General features: G+C 36.0%; 1 protein-coding gene and 1 long non-coding RNA gene across 7 annotated transcripts in view; both read left to right on the plus strand.

The window, feature by feature from the left end:
- The window catches only part of LOC126976532 (protein alan shepard), a 179,841-nt gene that overhangs the window by 149,818 nt on the left and 7,717 nt on the right, over positions 1-22,306 (plus strand). For 3 of the 6 annotated variants that reach the window (XM_050824920.1, XM_050824914.1, XM_050824915.1), the window contains exons 3-7: positions 12,896-13,176; positions 14,092-14,150; positions 15,140-15,264; positions 16,446-16,640; positions 19,772-19,912. In XM_050824920.1, the coding sequence (XP_050680877.1) occupies positions 12,896-13,176; positions 14,092-14,150; positions 15,140-15,264; positions 16,446-16,640; positions 19,772-19,912 (801 nt within the window). The remainder of the gene's footprint in view (positions 1-12,895; positions 13,177-14,091; positions 14,151-15,139; positions 15,265-16,445; positions 16,641-19,771; positions 19,913-22,306) is intronic. The other 3 variants (XM_050824916.1, XM_050824917.1, XM_050824918.1) reach the window with 2 other exon arrangements.
- LOC126976551 (uncharacterized) overlaps positions 1-22,306 on the plus strand; it is a 219,216-nt gene that overhangs the window by 143,940 nt on the left and 52,970 nt on the right. The window lies entirely within an intron of this gene.

Raw genomic sequence — 22,306 nt, forward strand, 5'->3', positions numbered from 1 at the left:
CGAGGGTTGATGGCAGCGGCCGATCTCGCCGAAAAGATTACATTTCGTGGCTCGCTTTTTGTTGAATTATGTTAATGTTTGAAGGCTCCGGATTATATTTAAATAAACTGTCGTTCTTGAGGCCTATATTGTCCAAGTTTATCGTTTCATCTCTTACGGAGGTAGACGAACGATTCAGGATCGTAAATTCGAAATGTACGCCTGAATAAGACATAAACAAGCTTTAGTCATATTTATCAACAAAATCGTTAATTTAGCTTCTGGAAATATATTTCATCGTTAAACTCGAAACGATTGTTCGTTTCATGTTCTAATTAAATACAAATGTGAGCAATATAAGCTCTGCTGAATAAATTTTATGCCTCAGATTATAAGAATACTAACTAGTGATGACGTAGACACGCAAGTACCACGGTATCGATAGGACCAACTGTTGAGTGCCAACTACCACCCAGGCTCGGAGCCTCCCTTACCCCCCTTAAGGCACTTGTCCCACCGCCATATTTCAACTATTTTCTCATAGACAAACAAATTAATAGTTGGTCGCATTGTCCGGCAAGTACTCTCCACTAAGTTGTGGACAAATATAATACTTACTGAGCGATTGTCGCTTAAGCTTCGGTCACACACAGTAAATAATCGCTGTGAAAGTATTCGCTGCTTGTCCGTCACACACAGCGGGTTACGAGAATTTAACAAGCCTGTTGGTACTACAAATGAAAAAGTCGTCTATTCACATCAAAGAAACTAATTAGGTCAACATTTTCTTCACTTTAAACAACATTTTATTGGTTGACTCTTTGTATACGTAGAACTGAATGAGCCTATGAACAGCATTACAGTACAGCGAGTACCCTGTCACGCGCAGGAAATTCTCGAATGGTCATTCGCAGATAGTAGAATTGAACATGCTCATTTCAAATAAAGGCAAATTCAATTCGCATCGAATGAATTGATTCGTAGTGATTGGCTTTTCACTCACTGCGAGTATCAAATCGCAGGGAGTATTCGCTAAGTGTGACCGAAGCTTAAGTGGTCGGAAACACTCGCCGAGAGAGTCCCAGCGGTCAATATCTACTGATGTGCGAGTAATCGCCGTCCGTCTCGTCCACACTTATAGTCCACCGAATAAACTATAAAAATAATCTGTAGCTTTACTCGCATCTCGTTCAATGCCGGCGGTGGGAATATTGCCTTACGCCTATCTGACTGACGTCACATTCGCCCACAACGCTCTCAGTGTTCGCAGATATTGCGGTACTAAAGTGCATAATTGGAATGTAGCAGTTTTAATAGCGATTTCAGTGTAAACACTCTTAGTTTAACGTTTAAGTGATAGACTTGACACTGGATTCTTGATTATGAAGATACTCGAGATTAATTAGATTTTTACCAGACGTATACCTCTATACACAGGGTGCCGGATGGGTACCCCTTCTTAATTGAATAACAATATATTATATAGTATCGTAAAATAGAATTTTGAATTAAAAAGCCAAAGGGCATTAGCTCTATAGTCTTTGGTATCATTCAGTAAATCATGTTATAGTGACGTCTACCATACAAACAATTTTAACAATTTTTTTGAATTTGGTAATACATTAGTTTTGTACATTTTCTGGGATCATCTTGTAAAAGCATCTTGCTTCTACTACTAAAAATAAATATTTTTACATAAACAGTGGCTTACATCATAATAAAAATAAACCAACTCACCGATATTAAGAAAAAACCCCCGAGTTTTTTACGCCTGTTTGTTGCAGGCCTATATTTCTAATCTTGTTTAGTTCTCCTTCTAGGCATATTTTATTTCATTTTAAGTTACTTTTAACCACGGAATAGTAAAAAAAAGAAGGACTCCGCGCCGTGATAATAGCAAGTGAAGCACCTTTGTGCTAGTGTGTGTGCGGTTGTGGGGGATACCAGTTACACAATTTTTCTCCCTTAAATAATCATATATGGCCACAAATACTTTTATAGTATTGTTTTTACACTTTTTAAAAACGCACGACGGCGTTTAATATATTTTATTGCGACGCAAACTGATCTGTCACAGACGATGGCAAATCTTATAATGGCGGCCGATCGGCTTGTATTAGTGTAAGTGTATGCGTGGGGCTATGTAATTACACGTTTACCGGCTTGTTTTGTCTCACTGTTATGTAAGGTGACACGGAGTCCTTCTTTTTTTACTCGTCCGTGCTTTTAACTAAGTACCTAGAACTGGGTTGGTTTAATTTGGTTGTATCCGTATAAAAATTTTAAGCATTGCAAGTTTCAGAGCATAAGCATAACTTACATTAGTAGACTTAGTTTAGAAAGATCGGTGTCCTCAGGTCAGTGATACTGATTCCAGTGGGAGGCTCCTTTGCACAGGATGCCGGCTAGATTATATTATCGGTACCACAACGGCGCCTATTTCTGCCGTGAAGCAGCACTGTGTAAACATTATTGTGTTTCGGTCTGAAGGGCGCCGTAGCTAGTCAAACTACTGGACAAATGAGACTTAACATCATTTGCCCCAAGGTGACGAGCGCAATTGTAGTGAATTTTTGTGTTTTTAAGAATCCTGAGCGGCACTGCATTGTATTGGACAGGACGTATTACCATCAGCTGAACGTCCTGTTCGTCTCGTCCCTTTTATCATAAAAAAAGTTCCTCTTAAGATTTAAGTGCTGACAATATTCGCATTTATATTATCACTATCGATAACCATTGCTTAAAATGTAAACAAATTAAAAGAAGTGTTATTTGAACTTGTCTTGTATTGAACCTATACAGAAAAGACCCCTCTTTCGAGACTGCAATTATGTATTGATTTCAATAAAGGCCCTTTGCAAGCCGGATAGAAATGAACCAAAGTATCATCATACTTTGAACTCAATTACAAACTGCAGTATTCACTTTCCCACAGAGATGTTGCGGTTTCGTAGAAATCATAGATGTTTATGTAAAGGCCCGTTATATTCCTCTCACAAGCTTGTCATTACTAACAATAAACCACTATACGAGGTTTGCTATTCAATACTAGCTTTCATCTTCATATAGTCAATTTATATATAAATAATACACAGGACTCGGCCATTTTCAAAAACTTATCCATCCTTAGTTTAACTTACAGATACATTGCTGTCACCATTTGATGACAAGATCTTATCTATCCATAGTTATGTGCAATATAGTTATGGTCCAATGCTATTTGTCAATAGGTTATTGTAATAAGTAAGTAAGTGTAAAAGGATATATTTGTCTACCTCTAGTAAGTTAAACTAAGAATGGATAGGCTATTGAAAATGGCCGTTAATGTAAAGCGTCATTGATGGATAGTAAATTTTTAATTCAAATTAATGTCTATCAGGATTTAAAAAGGTGATAAAGAAACAATTTATATTGCTTTCGTCGACTCGAAATACTTTATCACTAAGCGAAAGCTAAAATTATTGTATAAATGTATGTAAACTTTAAATCGAATATAATTGATATTTTAAAATATCAATAAACCAAACGCATTTGTCAGTCTTAACGTTTTCAATCATAATAAAGTTCCAACAGTATATTTCCGTAACAAATCTCATTCCCACTTTAATAAGTGACTTAGAATGAACTCTCAAGTCACGAACTCGTTTTAACACACGAATTAGTTTTCATTTGCGCCGTTCGCCCTTCGTAAACGGTGATAAAACCCTTAAAGCGCGTGAGGGCACTTGTAGACCCTTGTCTGGTTACAAACGACGACGACCTGTTACGACTGCCCTGTCACCCCATACTTGTATTGTGCTCTAGAGTCCTTACTTAATAGCCTACGAAAACAGTACCTTACGTAGTTATCCCTGGTACTTCACGATGTAAACAAGTACATTTTTTAATAAGACAATATTTAATATTTCACAATATTATTTCATGAATTTTTATCTTCAATTTTACCTTGAAACTTTATTACAATCCAAAACTAATTAATTTAAAGTCATGAATTACGAAACGACTATCTGCTAAACTATCACGGCTTTGGAAAACAAAATTAATTATCTTTTTTTTATATTGAGGTGATTTGAGCATGTGGAGAGAGAGGATGGATAAAAGTGGATTGAGTTTATGTATCATAATAATTAATTAACTATTGAGAGCCTCGACCATTATCGCAAGAAGCTCCCGTTTATTGACTGAGTTAAGGGTCATATAAAGAAGGTATCTGTTTTGGGCACACGCATCGCGCGGTAATCATCAGTCTATCACCCTAGCCACCGTATCACAAAAACTAGATGCACGAGGTAGTTCAATAAACAACTGAGCGATAGGGTGTCGAGCCATACAGCTATCGATAAGATAAATAACCTTACATCATAACCTCGCCGAAAAATTCGCGTGAAAACTAGGATGCGCATGATTTTAATTTATATAGTGAATTTTTATAAACAGATTATATATTTAAATTGTTTTTCATTATTTTACTATTAAAAGTAATAGTATATTTTAGTTCTTCAAATAAATAATATTATAAGTAAATTGAAAAAGGGAGTTTGAAATTTAAATTAACTACCATACTGTGTTCGCACACTTGTCTTTCCCATCGCTCTCTATGGTGTGGAATCGTGGACAATAAATGCCGCCTTAGGCTGAAAATCGACGCCTTCGAAATGTGGTGCTGGCGCAGGATGCTGAGGATACCTTGGACAGCATACCGCACAAACTTTTCTGTACTGAAGGAGCCGAAAATAGAGAAATCTCAGCGCTTGTCCACAATCTGCCTGGAAAGAATAGTGCGATACTTTGGCCACATTGCTCGCAGAAATGCCATTAATTTGGAGTGTCTTATGGTGACAGGGAAGGTAGAAGGAAAGAGACAGAGAGGCAGGAGTCCCATACTGGCCAAATTTCCAAAGAGCTGGAGATGCCAATGAATGTTGCAATACACCAGGCAACGGAACGCATCCAATGGCGACAGCTACTGGACAAGATCAGAAGGATTCACGATCCTCAGCCGTGAGGGAAACGACTAAGAAGAGAGAGACTATACTGTGTCGCGTATACACCTAATATTTAATTTACCCTTTTTTACTCAGCTTTATTAAAACCCCCTGTATAAAATTTACAGTCCATTTATTCTTCACCGAAAGTGATTTCAGGGTTCATAAAACTAATAACCGTTTGTATCAGCACCGGTACCTAGTAGAGTAACCAAAGTAGAGTTTCCGATATCGTTGGTCGTCTGAAAATCGATGGAAAGTTACAAATTGGCTATCTATCGACGTAGAAGTCTGCATTGCACTCGGAAACTTTTGTGATTTAAGATTCAGTCGCAAACATAATATTATATTGAATGCAGATTTTTGTATTTCTAATATTGAATCTAAGGCTCCTAGGCAGTTTATTCTAAGTAATTTTATTGAAGCACTACGAATGAAATCACAGAATTGGCATGGAATGACCTTGTAATTTATTTAATACAAGCTGTGCTTGCCGCTTCTTCAGCGTGGTAAATTGGCATCTTAAAATAAGTTAAAATGCAGCACATGTATTTATTTGTTGTCGTTTGACAATTTATACCATTGTTTTGGTGTTTGTTAATTATTGGGCAAGTTGTAGCCTGCGCTTTAAATAATAATGATTGAAGCAAACCAACGCCTAAGTCAGTATATAAGTTTTCCGTTAATTTAAAATTTAAACTCCGTGTTCAACTAATAGCTAACTCATACTAACCAGGGTGAGTTAATTAAATAGAGAATGTCTGTTTTATTTTAAAGTCAATAATTACGCGGATTAAAGGATAAATAATTGAGTTTATAAATTTAAATGGGACTTGCAATTTCTAAAGCTTTAAATTCAATTTTAAATATTGCTTCAAGGAGCATGAAGCTACCGAGTATTGAAACAGTCTGTGAAGTTCCGAGAGCACTGCAATATTGAAAATCAAATTACGGATGTGAACGAAATATACTATACATTTTATTGTTATATTTATTTTGTAACATGCACATCATTCATTTATTTGTACCATGTCGGATTTAAGTATGTACATTAAAACAAAATAATTAAATAAACTTGTCAGTGCCTTCAAACAATTTGAGACAGAAACATGAATAGTTAACGGTGATGTGTATATTCGATTCGATCTAAATCCATTCAGTAATTTATGATTGACTATTATGATGGATTGACTTACTACATTTATATAATGTATATAGATTTAACACTACCTTCATTATAGCATTCTTCTTTATGTGCTGTTTTGATAACAAAGTTTTCTTACAATTTTAGGAACCTTTATTTGCTGGTTTTTCTTTATGAGTTTTTTATAAATAAATATATTATTATTATTGATAGCATCTTTATAATCTTTATTTGACCAGAAATCATTAAAGCCATTACAAATTTAATAACATAAAAATTATAAAATAATCATTATTATACTATTAGCTTATATTAATGTGGTCACCCTAACTTTTATGATAATAGCAAACAGAAGTAAATGTGGACATACAGACCAGACTAAGAAAGTCTCAAAAAAAATGTAAACTTGTGTTTTTATGTTATTATTAATAAAGTTAATTTTGTTTAGTTTAAACACAATCAGCCAATATTAAAAAAAAAGGAATGTGTGGTTTTATGAAAACACCGTAAAAGTGAAACTAAATAATTAAACACTATTCTTTGCTTTTCCCTCGTTGATCAGTTTTTTGGACTCACTAGCTGTGTCGTTGTTTACCAAAAGCAAATAAAAGTTTCACTTTTATAAATAACAACATTTACATTAAACACTGACAAAAACAAACAAAATAGCGTGGAACACTGGCACAAAAGAGTAATAGTCTATACACTACACGGTCAGCTGCTGCGAACTATAGGCGCCGCCCGACCGTCACGCGACATGCAACACACAGACGAAAAAGTTTGAGACGATGTAATAAAAGTTTCACTTTAAAAAATATTTTTAACCACAATAGAATCACTCAAAAATAACAGTTATTTGACAAATTGTTATACCGCAGCGATGAGATTATTTTATATTTTCAGACATATTTTGCGGACAACCGATATGCATAGCAAACCACAGTTCATAAACAGTGTACGTTACGCTTCCGGCTGCGGTTTTTGTATGTGAATCATTGAAATGGTCCGTTTAATGTTATCAATATTTCTATTATTTTACATCGATAGCGATTGTATTTGATTGCTGTTGAGTTAACTAATAGAAATTGCCACGTTAAGGAAAATAATTGTGGTCTCTTAAGATACAAGTAGTTTGTTATTAACACATTTAAACTAATATAATTGTACTGTGTAGTAATTGTATTGTTGTATCAGACAGAACCTGATTACTTGCATGGATCAAATTAACGGTAAAATTTTGATATTATTAAGATATGTAAAATTATTTACTTATTTTACATAATAATATAATATTATGTTTCAAATATTTCTAATAAAATAATGTATTTTGTACAGAAATATTGTACACAATAAAGGGGAAGTGATAAGTTACAGTAACAAATTTCGCATTGAGAGAAGAAAGAAAACGTGCCATTTTTTATTAATACAGAATATGTCTGAAAATATGTGGGCGCCAGTGGGAGGCTCCATTGTACAGGATGCCGGCTAGAATATGGTTAGCACAACTGCGCCTATTTCTGCCGTGAAGCAGTATTGTGTAAGCATTATTGTGTTAAGGTCTGAAGGGCGTCGTAGCTAATGAAATTACTGATCAAATAAGACTTGACATCTTATGTCTCAAGGTGACGAGCGTAATTGTAGTGCCGCTCAGAGTTTATGGTCTTTTCAAGAATCCCGGGGGGCACTGCATTTTAATGGGCAGGGCGTTATAACTATCACGTGAACATACTGCTCGTCTCGTCCCTTACTGTCATAAAAAAAACCTTATCTAAGTTCAACTATTTATTACTGGAGTTGTTTAACTTGAGAAAAGCTTATTATTATTAAAATTTTATGTTTATTAATATAATAATGTAAGGAAAGATTATTTATTAATAAAATATTTTATGATTTTATGAATTGAATTATGAAATATATTTTATTCTTGAATATACAATACATTAGAATTTTATGTATGTACAAAAGTTTCATTATTTATGGCTTAATATGGTAGTCGTAGCTATAGTAAGCAACCAACCTTTTTAGTTGTATATCATCTAAAAATCTAGCAAACACGGCTTTGACAATTATTTATTGAATATAGCTGTATGGGCTTGAACCCTTTGCCTGTCTTAATAATTGACGAAGAAAACAAAAAAAAATTAAAGCATGTCGCAATTTCTGAAAACTTTGATTTATTATTTATTAAAAAAGTAGTAATAAATAAAAAATTACATTTGGAAATGTTTCAAAAAATATTACTCAGCAATTTTTTTAAACCATTTTAAAGCCATTTAATTTGATTATTTTCTGACAGAAGTATCGCGTTACGTAACGAAGTGGTTCAACCTCCCATAACAAGTTATCACTTCAAAAATTACTGTCGGAAATAATTGAAATACGCAAACCGATACGCAGACCGACACTAAAACAGCGACTTCTTTTTAATTCATATTCGCGGGGATAACCGCGCGGAACAGCTCGTCTTTAACTCAATATTATACTAGCTGAACTGACAGACGTTGTTCTGTAGATAATAAAAAAATACTGTTTTATAGGAATTTGCCAATAATATTTCAAAACATCAAGATTTATTTCGTAAACAATAAAAATAAAGTGCTCCCTGTTGTTATATTGAAATTATTTCACAGCGGAACTGTCAAACCGTGCGCCACCTGTCACTAAATTCTCTCATAGAAAATATGTCCATACAAAACAAATATTGAAAAAAAAAAATTATGGGTCCCAAATCGAAATAAAAACTATCCTATCTCTCAAGTTGGACCAAACTGCACTCCATGAAGTAATCCCCATTAAAATCCGTTCATTAGTTTAGGAGTCCATCGCGGACAAACAATGTGTCATGAAATTTATATATATTAAGATATTAAATATAACACGTGTGCACTTCCTTAGTAAACTATCACGTCAAACTCACTGCGAAAGTAATTATAGTTTCATTCTCGTATAATTAAGAGTTAAGTAACAATTTGTTGGTAAGTTATCGCTCTACAACTTGCTCAGCGAGCGACACGCGCACTTTATGTGTTTAATATGTTAACTTCATGCAAATAACATTAATACATTCGCCTGTTTCAACATATGTAATATATACTTATGTATAGAATCATTTTTGTGGAATATGAAACAGCTGTTGATTTAAGGCTGGGGACCTAGCCAACGGCCTTGAGGAATCGAGCGGAGCTAGGGTCCTGTGCAAGATCGCCATAGTTTTAATTCGGAATTAGAAGCATTTTTAATTTATTACATACACAATACAATTTTCTATACAAAACTAACAAAAAGTATTGGTGTACAATTTGTATCTAGATTGTGTGATTAGCATGGCTCCAACTGTAAAAGTAAGGGGTATTTTGGTGATTTTTGGCACTGTTTGTAAAAAATAGAAATGTAATGGAAAAATGAATTTTCTTATATATATAATTATTTTTTGTTAAAAATATAAGCTTTTTATAAACAGTCGAGAAATAGTTTCAACTATGCGCTATTTTGGCGATTTCTTGGGATAGCAGCCTTAACAGGAAATTTAAAGGCCCAGTTTACAAGCGCTTGATAGGTGTTCTCTTTCTGATGCCATAACGTTAAAACACAATAGTTTCAATAAATTTTCTTAATTTTGTATAGTGCCTATTCCCACTTACATTCACACTTTTCTCCTTCCAATTTGGTGTATTCAAAGCTTACCGTACTAACTGTTTCATTGCCGATTCCTCAGCCCACAAAAAGGAAACCACAGTTATGACAACTGATCATTTCTTTTTACTTAGTTCTTTCCTTACTTCACTTGGTTAAAAAATATAATATTTTTCCTTCCCCCCCTATGTTGACAGAATCGTCGACACCCGATCGACGGAGCCATTCAATAAAAAAATATATCAATCAATCTAATCGCCTATGATGATAAACATGGCTAAGTCTGCCGGTATTACACCGTACATCATCATCATCAGCCGGAAGACGTCCACTACTGGACAAAGGCCTTCCCCAAAGATTCCAACGATATTCCCACCGTACATGATCATACATTATTAATTAAAGTCTACTGGAAGCTTCTGCCTAAAGTCTGCTAGTATTAGACTACGAGTTTTCTTCTCACCCCTGTGTGAAGGCGGAAGGAGGGTGTCAGGGCTGAGCCCTATACCCTGGGGCGTCTTCTCCCAAAACGTTGAGAGAGTCCTTAGTTAATAAGATTGTGGCGCTATTCGCTTGGAACATAACGTTGTAATTTTTTTGTGTTTTTTTTTTCGTTGTGTCCTTGCTAGTAGCTAGTCAGTCATTCAGTCCTTTGTCGTTTTCGGCTTCTTTTGGGATACTAGTATTAAGTATTAAAGTGCGACGTTAAATAAAACCTGCGCGTTGGAAAACGGAACTGTGCATAAACACATCTGTGAGATGTAAGCAGGCCGATCTGCTTAGATTTAACGTTACCTTGACGTCACTAAGATGGCGGCGTGTCTCCTTCTCAACCCGCGGAGAATATAGCGGTTAGATATAATTAGATAGTGATAATCAAATTAGGGGTAGCCCATTGCTTGTAATTCGAGCATAAATTATGAAAAATAAAATTGTGTGTGCCAACACCACGTGGCAGAAGTAAAAACTTCATAAAGGCGAATGAATTTATTTGTTCCGTATTCATATAATTTTTGTTCTTATCTTAGTGACAAACACTACAGAATTACATTACAGGTAGAAGTAATTTTATACTCGGAGTAACTTTACATCGCGTTTATTGATAAGACAGAGGACTTTTATGCAATTACCAAAAATCTTGGTGACAGCCTGAATGATGAGGTTTACTTGGTTGGTATGCCCACAGCCTTAGCATGAGTCGATTAAGAGCACGTGCTCCGAATGGGCATACGTTCATTATTTCCCCTATTCATTAAAACAGTCTGAATAACTAATAGCATTCGTCTTAGCGCGCTATCCTGAACTCAGTTATACGAAATGAAGACGTTTACCGCTTCTTGTATCTAATTTAGTGATTGTTTTATAACGTGTAAGTAATGGGTTAATGTTTTCATTGAAGCATTTGTTTGAAACGTGGAACGCCCCAATACACAATTATTAGATCCATTTTATAACTCGGAATTTGTTTCTTCGTTGCAATTTTTTATGACAATAAAGGTTGAGGCGAGCTGGTCAGCTGAACGCTGATGGTAATTGATACGCCCTGCCCATTGCAATGCAGTGCCGCTCAGGAGTATTGAAAAACTCAAAAATTCTGAGCGGCTCTACAATTGCGCGATTCACCTTGAGACAGATTAAGATATTAAGTGTTTTTTGCCCAGTAATTTTACTAATAAATAACCTAGCCGGTATCCCGGGCAAAGAAGCCTCCCACTGGTTTGCCTGTGCCAATTTTATTTAAGTGACCCCACCTTTCAAATCGAGATTGCTACCTACATAGTCTAAAGCCCGAAAATATTACAATAACACACAATAGAAATTTATTTTTATTTATACTAATATAGAGTTTATTCAGTGGTTTATATCTTAGACGAAGGGCAAAAAAATCATCAATAGTTCTAACTATTATTCCTATTCTTTCTTTAATACTTTAGAGCTGTATCCACGCACTCTAAGCGGATTATAGACTTATCCCCTTACTGCCTCAGTCACGTTATACGGAGCTACAAAAAGTAGTTTTGGAGCCAGTCACAGTTTAAATTTTCATTGTATATTTTACTTGCATTATACCCACATATAAATATTGTTTTCTAATGATGGTTCAAGTGTTTGGCGAATTAAGAGTCGCCATGAACTTCGTCCTGCTTTTTCTATTTTATGATTAACTTTTTCAGAATGGTTGTAGATAAAATGTTTAAAGGTTAAATATAGGGCGTCTCACGGCTATGCCGCCACAAGGAGAGGAAGTACCTTAAATATTGTAGATGTAACATTTTACTGAAAGAAGGCTTTATTTTAATTTAAAAAATAGTTTTTTTTTGTAGTGTTTTTGAGATTTCTCAAAATCTACCAGTCCGAATCGATCCTAATTGTATTCCAAATCTAAGTTTGGTCAAGCTCTTTCGAATGGCGCCAACCGCGATGAAATCGGTCGTGCCGTGCAGAAATTATAAGAGATTTACATATACACATAAATAATACATACACACACACATAAATACATACATACAGACGTATAGACACCATCGCGGGAATAGTCAGGGAAGCTTCCTAGGGCCTTAAAACATCGAGATCTGATGAAAACTCGATTTTCGAATAACGGGGTAAATCCAATAACTTACCGAATTTTTGAAAAATTTAATTTTTCTTAGCGGGAAGTTAAAAATACCCTGTAGTTTTATAATACCAATCAAAGGCTTCATCAAAATGCTTATTATTTGCTACATATTATAGCATTAGAAAGGAACACCATAAAATTTTACATTTTTATGTATTATTTGTTTCAGACAAATTTAAAGTTGAAATTACTGTAGGGATAAACAACTGACATTATCATGTTCGATTCCCAGTTCAATCAGGCAATTATTTAAAAAAAAACTAAAAGTCTTTTTTCAGTAACATTTTAAATCTGCCATATATAAGGTACTTCCACTTCTTGTGGCATAGCCGTGGGATGATATTCTTGTTTTAACAATTAACCCTCACTTCTGAGATTAATTACACAAATAAAACTGAAAACAATATTTTATATTTTTTCCCTCATCGTTCATAAAATTTTGATTTCAGTTTTATTCTCTTTTGTTTGTTTTTTTTATGTTTTTGATTGTTTGAAGAATAAAATTGTTGTATGTGCACTGCTTAAAGCGTAATTTAGGGCTTTTATTTGCAGTACACGGGCGCGGCGATGACAGGCGGATGCACAGGAGCTGGCACTCGGGTGCCCACAGCGGCGTCTCCGGCCAATACTGCCTCCAGCTCGTCATCAAACTCGGCCAATGGCACTCGGTCGACCAGCCTGAGCACTGCTCCTCCACCGCCCGCGTCCTCCACCTCCACGATTGGAGCCTCGGGCGAGCAGCTCAGCCGCACCAACCTCTACATAAGAGGACTCAACCAAAACACCACTGACAAGGACCTGGTGCAAATGTGCCAAATGTAAGCTACTCCAAATTTTACAGATTTTCTTTGCATCACCTCTAGCTATAAATTCAGAGTCAAATAAACTTTATTCAATTAGGCTGAAACTAAACTAAATCACTTATATATTTCTTTTAAATTACTGAATTTACGATTTGTTCGGAAAAAGTTGAGCTCGTGAGAAGAACATATAAGAAACACAACGGCCACTTTTTTCAATAAAATAGAGTATTTTACAAAGACTGTTGTCTCCAATATATGAATCTTGTTTAAGTTATATAAATTATTTCATAAAAAGTATTACAATATAAATTTAACCCGTTCACGAGTTGACCCATAGACCACTTTTAAGGCCGATTCCCTATTATATTTGCTTGTCCAATTGATAAAAGGAAAAGATGAGCACGCATATATAAAGGCAATTTACCATTGTGAGGCTCCTTTTGCACAGGATGCCGGCTACATTATGGGCACCACAATGGCGCCTATTTCTGCCGTAAAGCAGTAATGTGTAAACATTACTGTGTTTCGGTGTGAAGGGCACCGTAGCTTGTGAAATTATTGGGCAAATGAAACTTAATATCTTATGTCTCAAGGTGACGAGCGCAATTGTAGTGCTGCTCAGCATATTTCTGCAAGAATCCTGAGCGGCACTGCATTTTAATGGGCAGGGCGTATCAATTACCATCAGCTGAACGTCCTGCTCGTCTCGTCCCGTATTTTCATAAAAAGAATATATATATTATAAAGGCGATAACCACCCCAATAAAGCAGTAATACTGCGCCGCTGATGAAGTTTATTATAACTTCGAACACTGTGTCGATATAATCACGCATTCTGCAGATTAATTTCCCTCTTGTGTTTTTATCAAGGCTTATATTTTATTAGTTAAAAATGCTTAACAATCAAATATGATTTCAAATATTTTTCAGGTATGGCAACATAATATCTACTAAAGCAATTTTGGACAAAAACACGAATAAATGTAAAGGTAAACAAAATTCAATACAGCTTAAGTGAACTAACTCCCTACGAGTTTTAATATCAATTTTTTAGTTAAATATCACATGTACTACACGGACTAGTAAAAAAAGAAGGACTCTGCGCCGTGATATTAACAAGTGAAGCACCTTTATGCTAGTGTGTGTGCGGTTCCGGGGATACCAGTTACACAATTTTTGCTCCCTTAAATAATCATATATGGCCACAAATACTTTTATAGTATTGTTTTAACACTTTTTCACAACGCAAGACGGCATTTTTAAAATATTTTATTGCGACGCAAACTGATCTGTCACAGACGATGGCAAATCTCATAATAGCTGATCGCCTTGTATTAGTGTAAGTGTGTGCGTGGGGCTATGCATTTACACGTTTACCGGCTTGTTTTGGTGCTTCACTGTTATGTAAGGTGACACAGAGTCCTTCCTTTTTTACTCGTCCGTGATGTACTATAGTATGATGTATTTGTATCCATTTAAATTCGAATTTCTTTAAAAATTGTTACAAAGTATTCCAAAATTAATTTGGGTAGGTACTGAAGTATGTTCAAATTTTCTAGAATACCATAAAATCTTCATTAAATAGATCATCTATGGTGAGAAGTTTTTCCAATATTTGCACGAACATAGTATGTTTGTATATTATTAACATTTCTTTTTATTATGTTTAAAACATAAGCGTTCATGTATTACTATGCACTGAAGCACTATTTAACACCTCAGCTAAATCATTTCATTACCAATAAAATTGTGCACAATATTTCACATATTAAATTTATGATCAACATATTATTATTATTGTGTTTACATTTCCATACCGCTACAAGGTTTCTGTTCGTTCTTATTTGGTCATGAATCACATTAGTTTTCTAAACTCTCAATTTTCCTGGATGATTGAGCATGAATTGTTACATTGTTTCACGCAAATGATCTCATCTTACTGTCGTATGCATATACAATTCTAATTATGTGTTCGCAGGTTATGGTTTTGTAGATTTTGAAACGATCGCGTCAGCGGAGGCAGCTGTTAAAGGATTACAGGCCAAAGGTGTTCAGGCCCAGATGGCTAAAGTGGGTATCTGGTTCCTGCGTAGACTGAACCGTGTACGTTGTGCATGCAAGTAATACTATTATGACTAACCGCCTGCTCCACATACCCCTACCTCATCCTGGTTTCTAATAAATCGAATCATTTAATAATTAATTCATTGGACAGACCTAACATTATATTATTTAAAAGTAATCGCTTTCAACAATGACACAAATAGAAATTTTTAGAGATTACTATTTATACTTTATCTCTCTTCAATCCCTTAAACTTATTTTTTTATTTGAAATCATAAATTAAACTGGAAAGAATTCTCCTTAGTTCCCCTCCATCCATAGACTACTAGCTTTAGTATTTACTTTATAAAGTTAAAAGACAGTGCTTTTATTGAAATTGGTCTCACAAAACTCAATCTGTTTCCTAGAAATACAATAATTGTATAATGTAGCATCAAACTTGGATACTAATTAGAAATGTAAATCATAATTAAAAGTGAATTGTATCTAGTTCGAGTACTTGTTCCCGATCATTGGCAGCCTGTTTTCAATCAAAGTATGTATCATTTAATCAGTATTGGGGACCGACACGAGTGATTTTTATGTCAGCATTCACTTAAACAGAAGTGTGACATTGTTGTGTTGTAAGTATAAGCAATCCTTGTGGTCTACAAATTCCACGCAATGACAAAGCTTTCTAACTAACTTCAGACATTGTTTCATCCTAATTCTGTACTGTCGTTTGCTTCAGCATTATAATAATGTGTTCTGCTACTGGGCTCTGGGTATTTCTATGCTTTCAATATTCAATTAGTATGTATGCGACTTTTGACAAGCTTCATAATTTTATGCTGATATATAATATTATGACCACAATGATAACATGTAAAGTACTAACAACGTTGATAGCACTTTAGTTAATATCTGCTGAATTACGTCAGAGTTGGCTTAATTGTCTAGATAAGCGGGCTTCAAGCTAATTATTGTACTTATTAAATAATGTTTCAAAATATCTATACTAAAAACTGTAATTTTTTTAAATTCTTGTATGTGAATCTGTTAAATTTTAGGTAAACTTTCTCGGTAAAACTGTTTATTGTTTTACTAGTAGGTACATATATAAATTTTAAAGTTTTTTCTAAAGATTCATTCAATCCGTAATATTTATGAACATTACTTATTTTGATTTCATTTTTATCATCATTTGGGTCGAGTTTAATTTGTGTTATTGCGTTTTACAGCAACAAGAACAGGATCCAACCAACTTGTACATGGCTAATTTGCCGCCGCATTTTAAGGAAAATGATGTTGATCAGCTACTGGCCAAGTTTGGACAAGTTGTGTCAACAAGGATTCTTCGGGACACCCATGGCCATAGTAAGGGAGTCGGCTTCGCGAGGATGGAGTCAAGGGAGAAATGCGAGCAGATCATCCAAGTAAATATCATTTACCTTTATATAAAGTTCATTGTTGGGCAAAAAAAAATATTAGGTGATAATGATAGTGCTGTATGAAAGTAGATTGTCTGCCCTGTTCTGAATAAGGAAAATGTTGAGGTTAGTGTGGCGCCTATTTCTGCCGTGAAGCAGTAATGTGTAAGCATTACTGTGTTTCGGTCTGAAGGGCGCCGTAGCTTGTAAAATTACTGGGCAAATGAGACTTAACATCTTATATCTCAAGGTGACTCAGAATTTTTTGGTTTTTTTTTTTTTTTTTTTTTTTATGGAATAGGAGGACAAACGAGCGTACGGGTCACCTGGTGTTAAGTGATCACCGCCGCCCACACTCTCCTGCAACACCAGAGGAATCACAAGAGCGTTGCCGGCCTTTAAGGAAGGTGTACGCGCTTTTCTTGAAGGTACCCATGTCGTATCGTCCCGGAAACACCGCACAAGGAAGCTCATTCCACAGCTTCGTGGTACCAGGAAGAAAGCTCCTTGAAAACCGCACTGTGGAGGACCGCCACACATCCAGATGGTGGGGATGATATCGTAACTTGTGGCGTGTCGTGCGAAGGTGAAATTTGGCGGCAGGAATCAGGTTGAACAGCTCTTCGGAACACTCCCCGTGATAAATGCGGTAGAAGACACACAATGAAGCGACGTCTCTACGCAACGCCAAGTGATCCAGCCGTTCACAGAGTACTGGGTCCCCGACAATTCGAGCTGCTCTGCGTTGCACGCGGTCAAATGGATCGAGCTGATACTGGGGTGCGCCAGACCAGAGATGACAGCAATACTCCATGTGAGGCCGGACCTGCGCTTTGTAGAGCGCTAGAATGTGGGCCGGCTTGAAGTATTGCCGTGCTCTATTTATGACGCCCAGTTTCTTTGAAGCCAGTTTGGCTTTGCCCTCCAGATGGCCACGGAATTGGCAATTGCTCGAGATTTCGAGACCCAGTATTCCGATACTAGGCGAGGCTTTAAGGGAAGTGTTCTCGAAGAGCGGTGATACGGCAAATGGGGTTTTTTTAGTGGTAAACGCGCAAACTTGAGTCTTCTGGGGGTTAAATTGGACAAGGTTCAACTTACCCCATTCCGCGACCTTCTCGAGAGAGGACTCGATAGAAGACACAAGTTTCACCCGGCACTGGTCGACGTTTTCCCGAGAGAGACCTGCATGGCCCGTGTATACGGCATCACCAGTGCTGTCGTCTGCATAGCAATGCATGTTGGCGGTGTCCAACATATCATTGATATGCAGAAGAAACAGCGTGGGAGATAGCACACAGCCTTGGGGCACTCCAGCGTTCACGGGCTTGGGATTCGAGCAATAACCGTCGATAACGACCTGTATGCTGCGCCCAGTAAGGAAGCTGGAGGTCCACTTGCATAAGCTCTCGGGAAGCCCAAATGATGGAAGTTTTGCGAGAAGCGCCTTGTGCCATACACGATCAAAGGCCTTCGCTATATCCAGACCAACTGCCAGGCCTTCCCCCTTGCTTTCAATAGCCGCCGCCCATCTGTGTGTTAGGTATACCAGAAGATCGCCAGTCGACCGACCATGGCGAAAGCCGTACTGCCGGTCGTTGATCAACTGGTGACCCTCAAGGTATACCAAGAGCTGGCGGTTAATTATGCTCTCCATAAGTTTGGAGAGTAGGGAGGTAATAGCAATAGGCCTGTAGTTTGCCGGATCCGAACTGTCTCCTTTTTTTGGGATCGGATGGACAAGGGCTGACTTCCATGAATCAGAACAAGAATTCTTGGTTTTTCCAGAAGCGGCACTGCATTGTAATTGGCAGGACATATCAATTACCATCAGCTGAATGTCCTGTTCATCTCGTTCCTTATTTCCATTTAAAAAAAAAGTCAGATCAGCCTACGTGTACGTCCCACAATCATATTGGGGATTGGGTATAGCAAACCAAGTATAATAAGTATTAAAAAAAACTAAACACACTGTTAAAGGAAACCCAACTAAATGGTAGAAAATAATTTTTAATAAGTATTAACTATGAATAGTGTGATTAAGTTATAATAAAGCTGTATTTTATAGTAAAAAGCATGGGGTGTTTTATCTCACTTTGCTTTATTCACAAATATTGGTAGAAGTAGAGTCATTCTGAAGATACCAATCCTTGGCCAGTTTCAAAGTAATCCTAGGTTTGGAAGGGGTCGAAAAACACGTTCAAAAATCTCGTTACAAACATACCAAGCTAATAAAAGTAAAACAGACGCTTACTCAAACAATAATGTATTGTCATAAGTGAGCAAAATTTCATTTCAGGCCAGCATCTAAAGAAATTGTTTTAAAGTGATCCCTCACTTCTAAATTAAATTTGTAATCAAAATTTATGAATTATGTCCGGCCCCAACGGATCCCGTAAGGTCGTTGGTTTGGGTCCCGCATTGTTTACAAATTTTGGTTACAAATTTATTCCAATCCAAAATTTTAAAGTGGGTGAAAATCATGTTCAAAGTGTCCATTATATACAAACATACGTACGTGAAGCTAATTAAAGCGTATTAAGCGAGTTGAAAAAGCGATTTATATATTTTTTAATGAAAATAAGAGAAAAGACGAGCAGGACGTTCAGCTGATGGTAATTGATACGACCTGCCCATTACAATGCAGTACCGCTCAGGATTCTTGAAAAACCCCAAGAATTCTGAATGGCACTACAACTGCGCTCGTCACCTTGAGACATAAGATGTTTAGTCTCATTTGCCCAGTAATTTCACTAGCTACGGCGCCCTTCAGACCAAAACACAGTAATGCTTACACATTATTGCTTCAAGACAGAAATCGTCGCCGTTGTGGTACCCATAATCTAGCCGCCATCCTGTGCAAAGGAGCCTCCCACCATGTTGAGACCATGATGTAAATACGTAAGCTCTGTTTATATCTAGAAAGTACAATTTAAATTTTAAATGTACACATTGAGAATTTTACAATATGTTCGACTTGGCTTAGATCCAAAGACGACTCCGAATCCCCTGTAAATCTTACTATACGAGTATTATGTAGGCCCAGATTTATTGTCTCCGTTACAGTCTATTTCCATATATGGAGTGCATGTGTGTGAAACAGCGTTTAGCTCATGTTTACTCACGATTTATATCAGATGTTCAACGGAAACCCGATACCGGGTGCCAAGGAGCCATTGCTGGTGAAGTTTGCTGATGGTGGCAATAAGAAAAAGGCTTCGTACAATAAGCAAAACGACAACGGCAGAGGTTGGAGGGACAATAATGACTCGATTCAGGTAAGCCTCGGTATTCTTAGCACGACGACTCGACGTAAGACCAAATAACGTATTGAATTGCGGCAGATTATGTTTGACGTGCTTCGAGTTAAAAAATACTCTATATAGCGATGTATATATATTTTTTATATATTTTTGATAAATGTTTATTTCAAATTATTTACATATGACTTAATAATTAATAACGCTATTTATATAAATAATAATAAAATAAAACTTAAATAATCTAACAAAATTAATTAATTACAAATAGAAAATATCATTAAGATCGCTATCTGCAGGTAAGGTGCCCATGAAGCTGGCAACGTTACTCTTGGTATAGCCAAACTTATCCTTTGACAGAGGTACGTACCAGATCTTGGGTCACCTGTTAAATCGGTTAGACGCCTGGATAGCTCTTTTACGAATGTTTGTGCCGATGAACCCCAAGGACCCATCGTCTCCACCCCAAAGGGAACAAATATGTATCCATCACCGAGTGATGCATATTTCCTCCGCTTTAGGTTTTCGGCAGATTCCGCCGCTGCACCTATTATATATATATTTTTTGTATTAATTTACATTTACTTTTTTGGCTTCTTGTAAGGCATTGACTATTTGACGTTTGAGTATGTTTGTTGCATCATATTATATAATATTGAAATTGAAATGATTTGTAAATCGAAGAAAATGTAAATTATGATATAAAAGAGTTGCAATGAGTTTCTTGCTACTTCTTCTCATTAGCAACCCTTTACGAAGTAGCGGTAGATTCAATAAGAAAAAAATATATTTTTTGATATTTATAAGTGTCATTTCCGTGAGCAACATGAATAAAGTGATTTTGATTTCATTTTGATTTATACATGTAGTACCCGGTTACATTATCTCTGGCTTTAACATGATGACGTCACAGTCGTTTTGTTACGGTGTGCAAAACAAGCATCACTAGGATATTATTAATAAATAAAACGATTTATTTTATCCGTATTATTGATTGATGTTGTAATGCTGATTATTATTATAATTATGAAAAGTAGATGAAAGAATCTGGGTTACGTACAAAGAGTACGTATTTATGTTTCAGAGAACTATTATAGCGACACAGACACACAAAAATAAACTACACAACTATTAACAGCAAAAGGGAAAACGTTACAATGAAATTTTCCAAAACAAAACACGAAAATATCACATCACTGTAACTGACTTTTCCTATTATCGTGCGCAAAGTTCGATTTTGCGCATGCATTTGCGTTCGCAAAGTACTAGTTTCCCACACCTTGACAAGAGCGTGATGAGCGTGCGGGAATGTTTGAAAATACTTATAGTGGTCGAACTTTTGGCAACTTAATAGAAGAATAGTATACTTTGCGCACTTGTATCGTAATCTACTATTTTGAAATTGCAAACCGTACTGACGCAACAAGACGAGCGGGAGGGGGTGAAAAGGGAATGGGAGGGACTTGGTACATAAAATGATATAGGGCCCTAAACTTCGGCATAAAAGGTACCCAACCCTTTATGCCGAAATTTTCAATAGTTTCCGAAGAGCGCTTTTAAAAAATTGTATTATCAGGTATTAATACATTGAATATATACTTAGGTGAGCCTATCAAGCAATGGGTATAATTCCACGTCTGGGTATATATACATCGTTACTCAAGTACTGGCTAATGCCTGTGAATTATTGATGTAGCCATTATATTGTCCCAATCTGTTGTTCATATTCGTAAAAGATTAGAATTAAATCTATTCAGGAATTATATGTACTTTTTGGAACACACAACAAGTATTATTTAATAAATATTTATTATTGTCCAGTTCTTACTTTGTAACAATTTTATTATATTATGTATAGACATTCGGTTGGCAGGAACGCTTAATCGATACATTCCACCACGCTCAAAGTTCAAAAGGCCTGAAAAAGATGAATGTAAATTTGAACAGTTATCGCAAAAACTGTATTGGCAGCGATGACAATAACCATCAAGTGATTCCGTTGATTAATGCAATAAAATATTACGCACACAATCAAGTATTTGTGGCAACATTTGCTCAAGTGTCATGTTATCTAGCCATATTCTGTCTCCAAGCAGTGTGCGTACTTATGTATGCATCCAAGAAGTTATACTTGTTTGGCGTAACAAAGCAAAAATCATTAACATTATTAGAAAGAATATTGTAAAATTCTTGCAAAGATGGCTTTGACAATTAATTATTAAATAACGAATACGGCTGTATGGGCTTTAATCCTTTGCCTGTCCTAACAATGGACGAAGAAACCAAAAAAACATAACGAATGTCGCAAACGTCAGAAAATTTTAGGAACCAACTTCACCCTGCTACTTTTGTGTTACCGTGATGCGCGCGCATTTTATAATTTCACTCTCATGTTTTTTTCATAACGCGCTT

The sequence above is a fragment of the Leptidea sinapis genome, chromosome 41 (genome assembly GCF_905404315.1).
Source record: "Leptidea sinapis chromosome 41, ilLepSina1.1, whole genome shotgun sequence".
In the NCBI taxonomy this organism is placed as follows: domain Eukaryota; kingdom Metazoa; phylum Arthropoda; class Insecta; order Lepidoptera; family Pieridae; genus Leptidea; species Leptidea sinapis.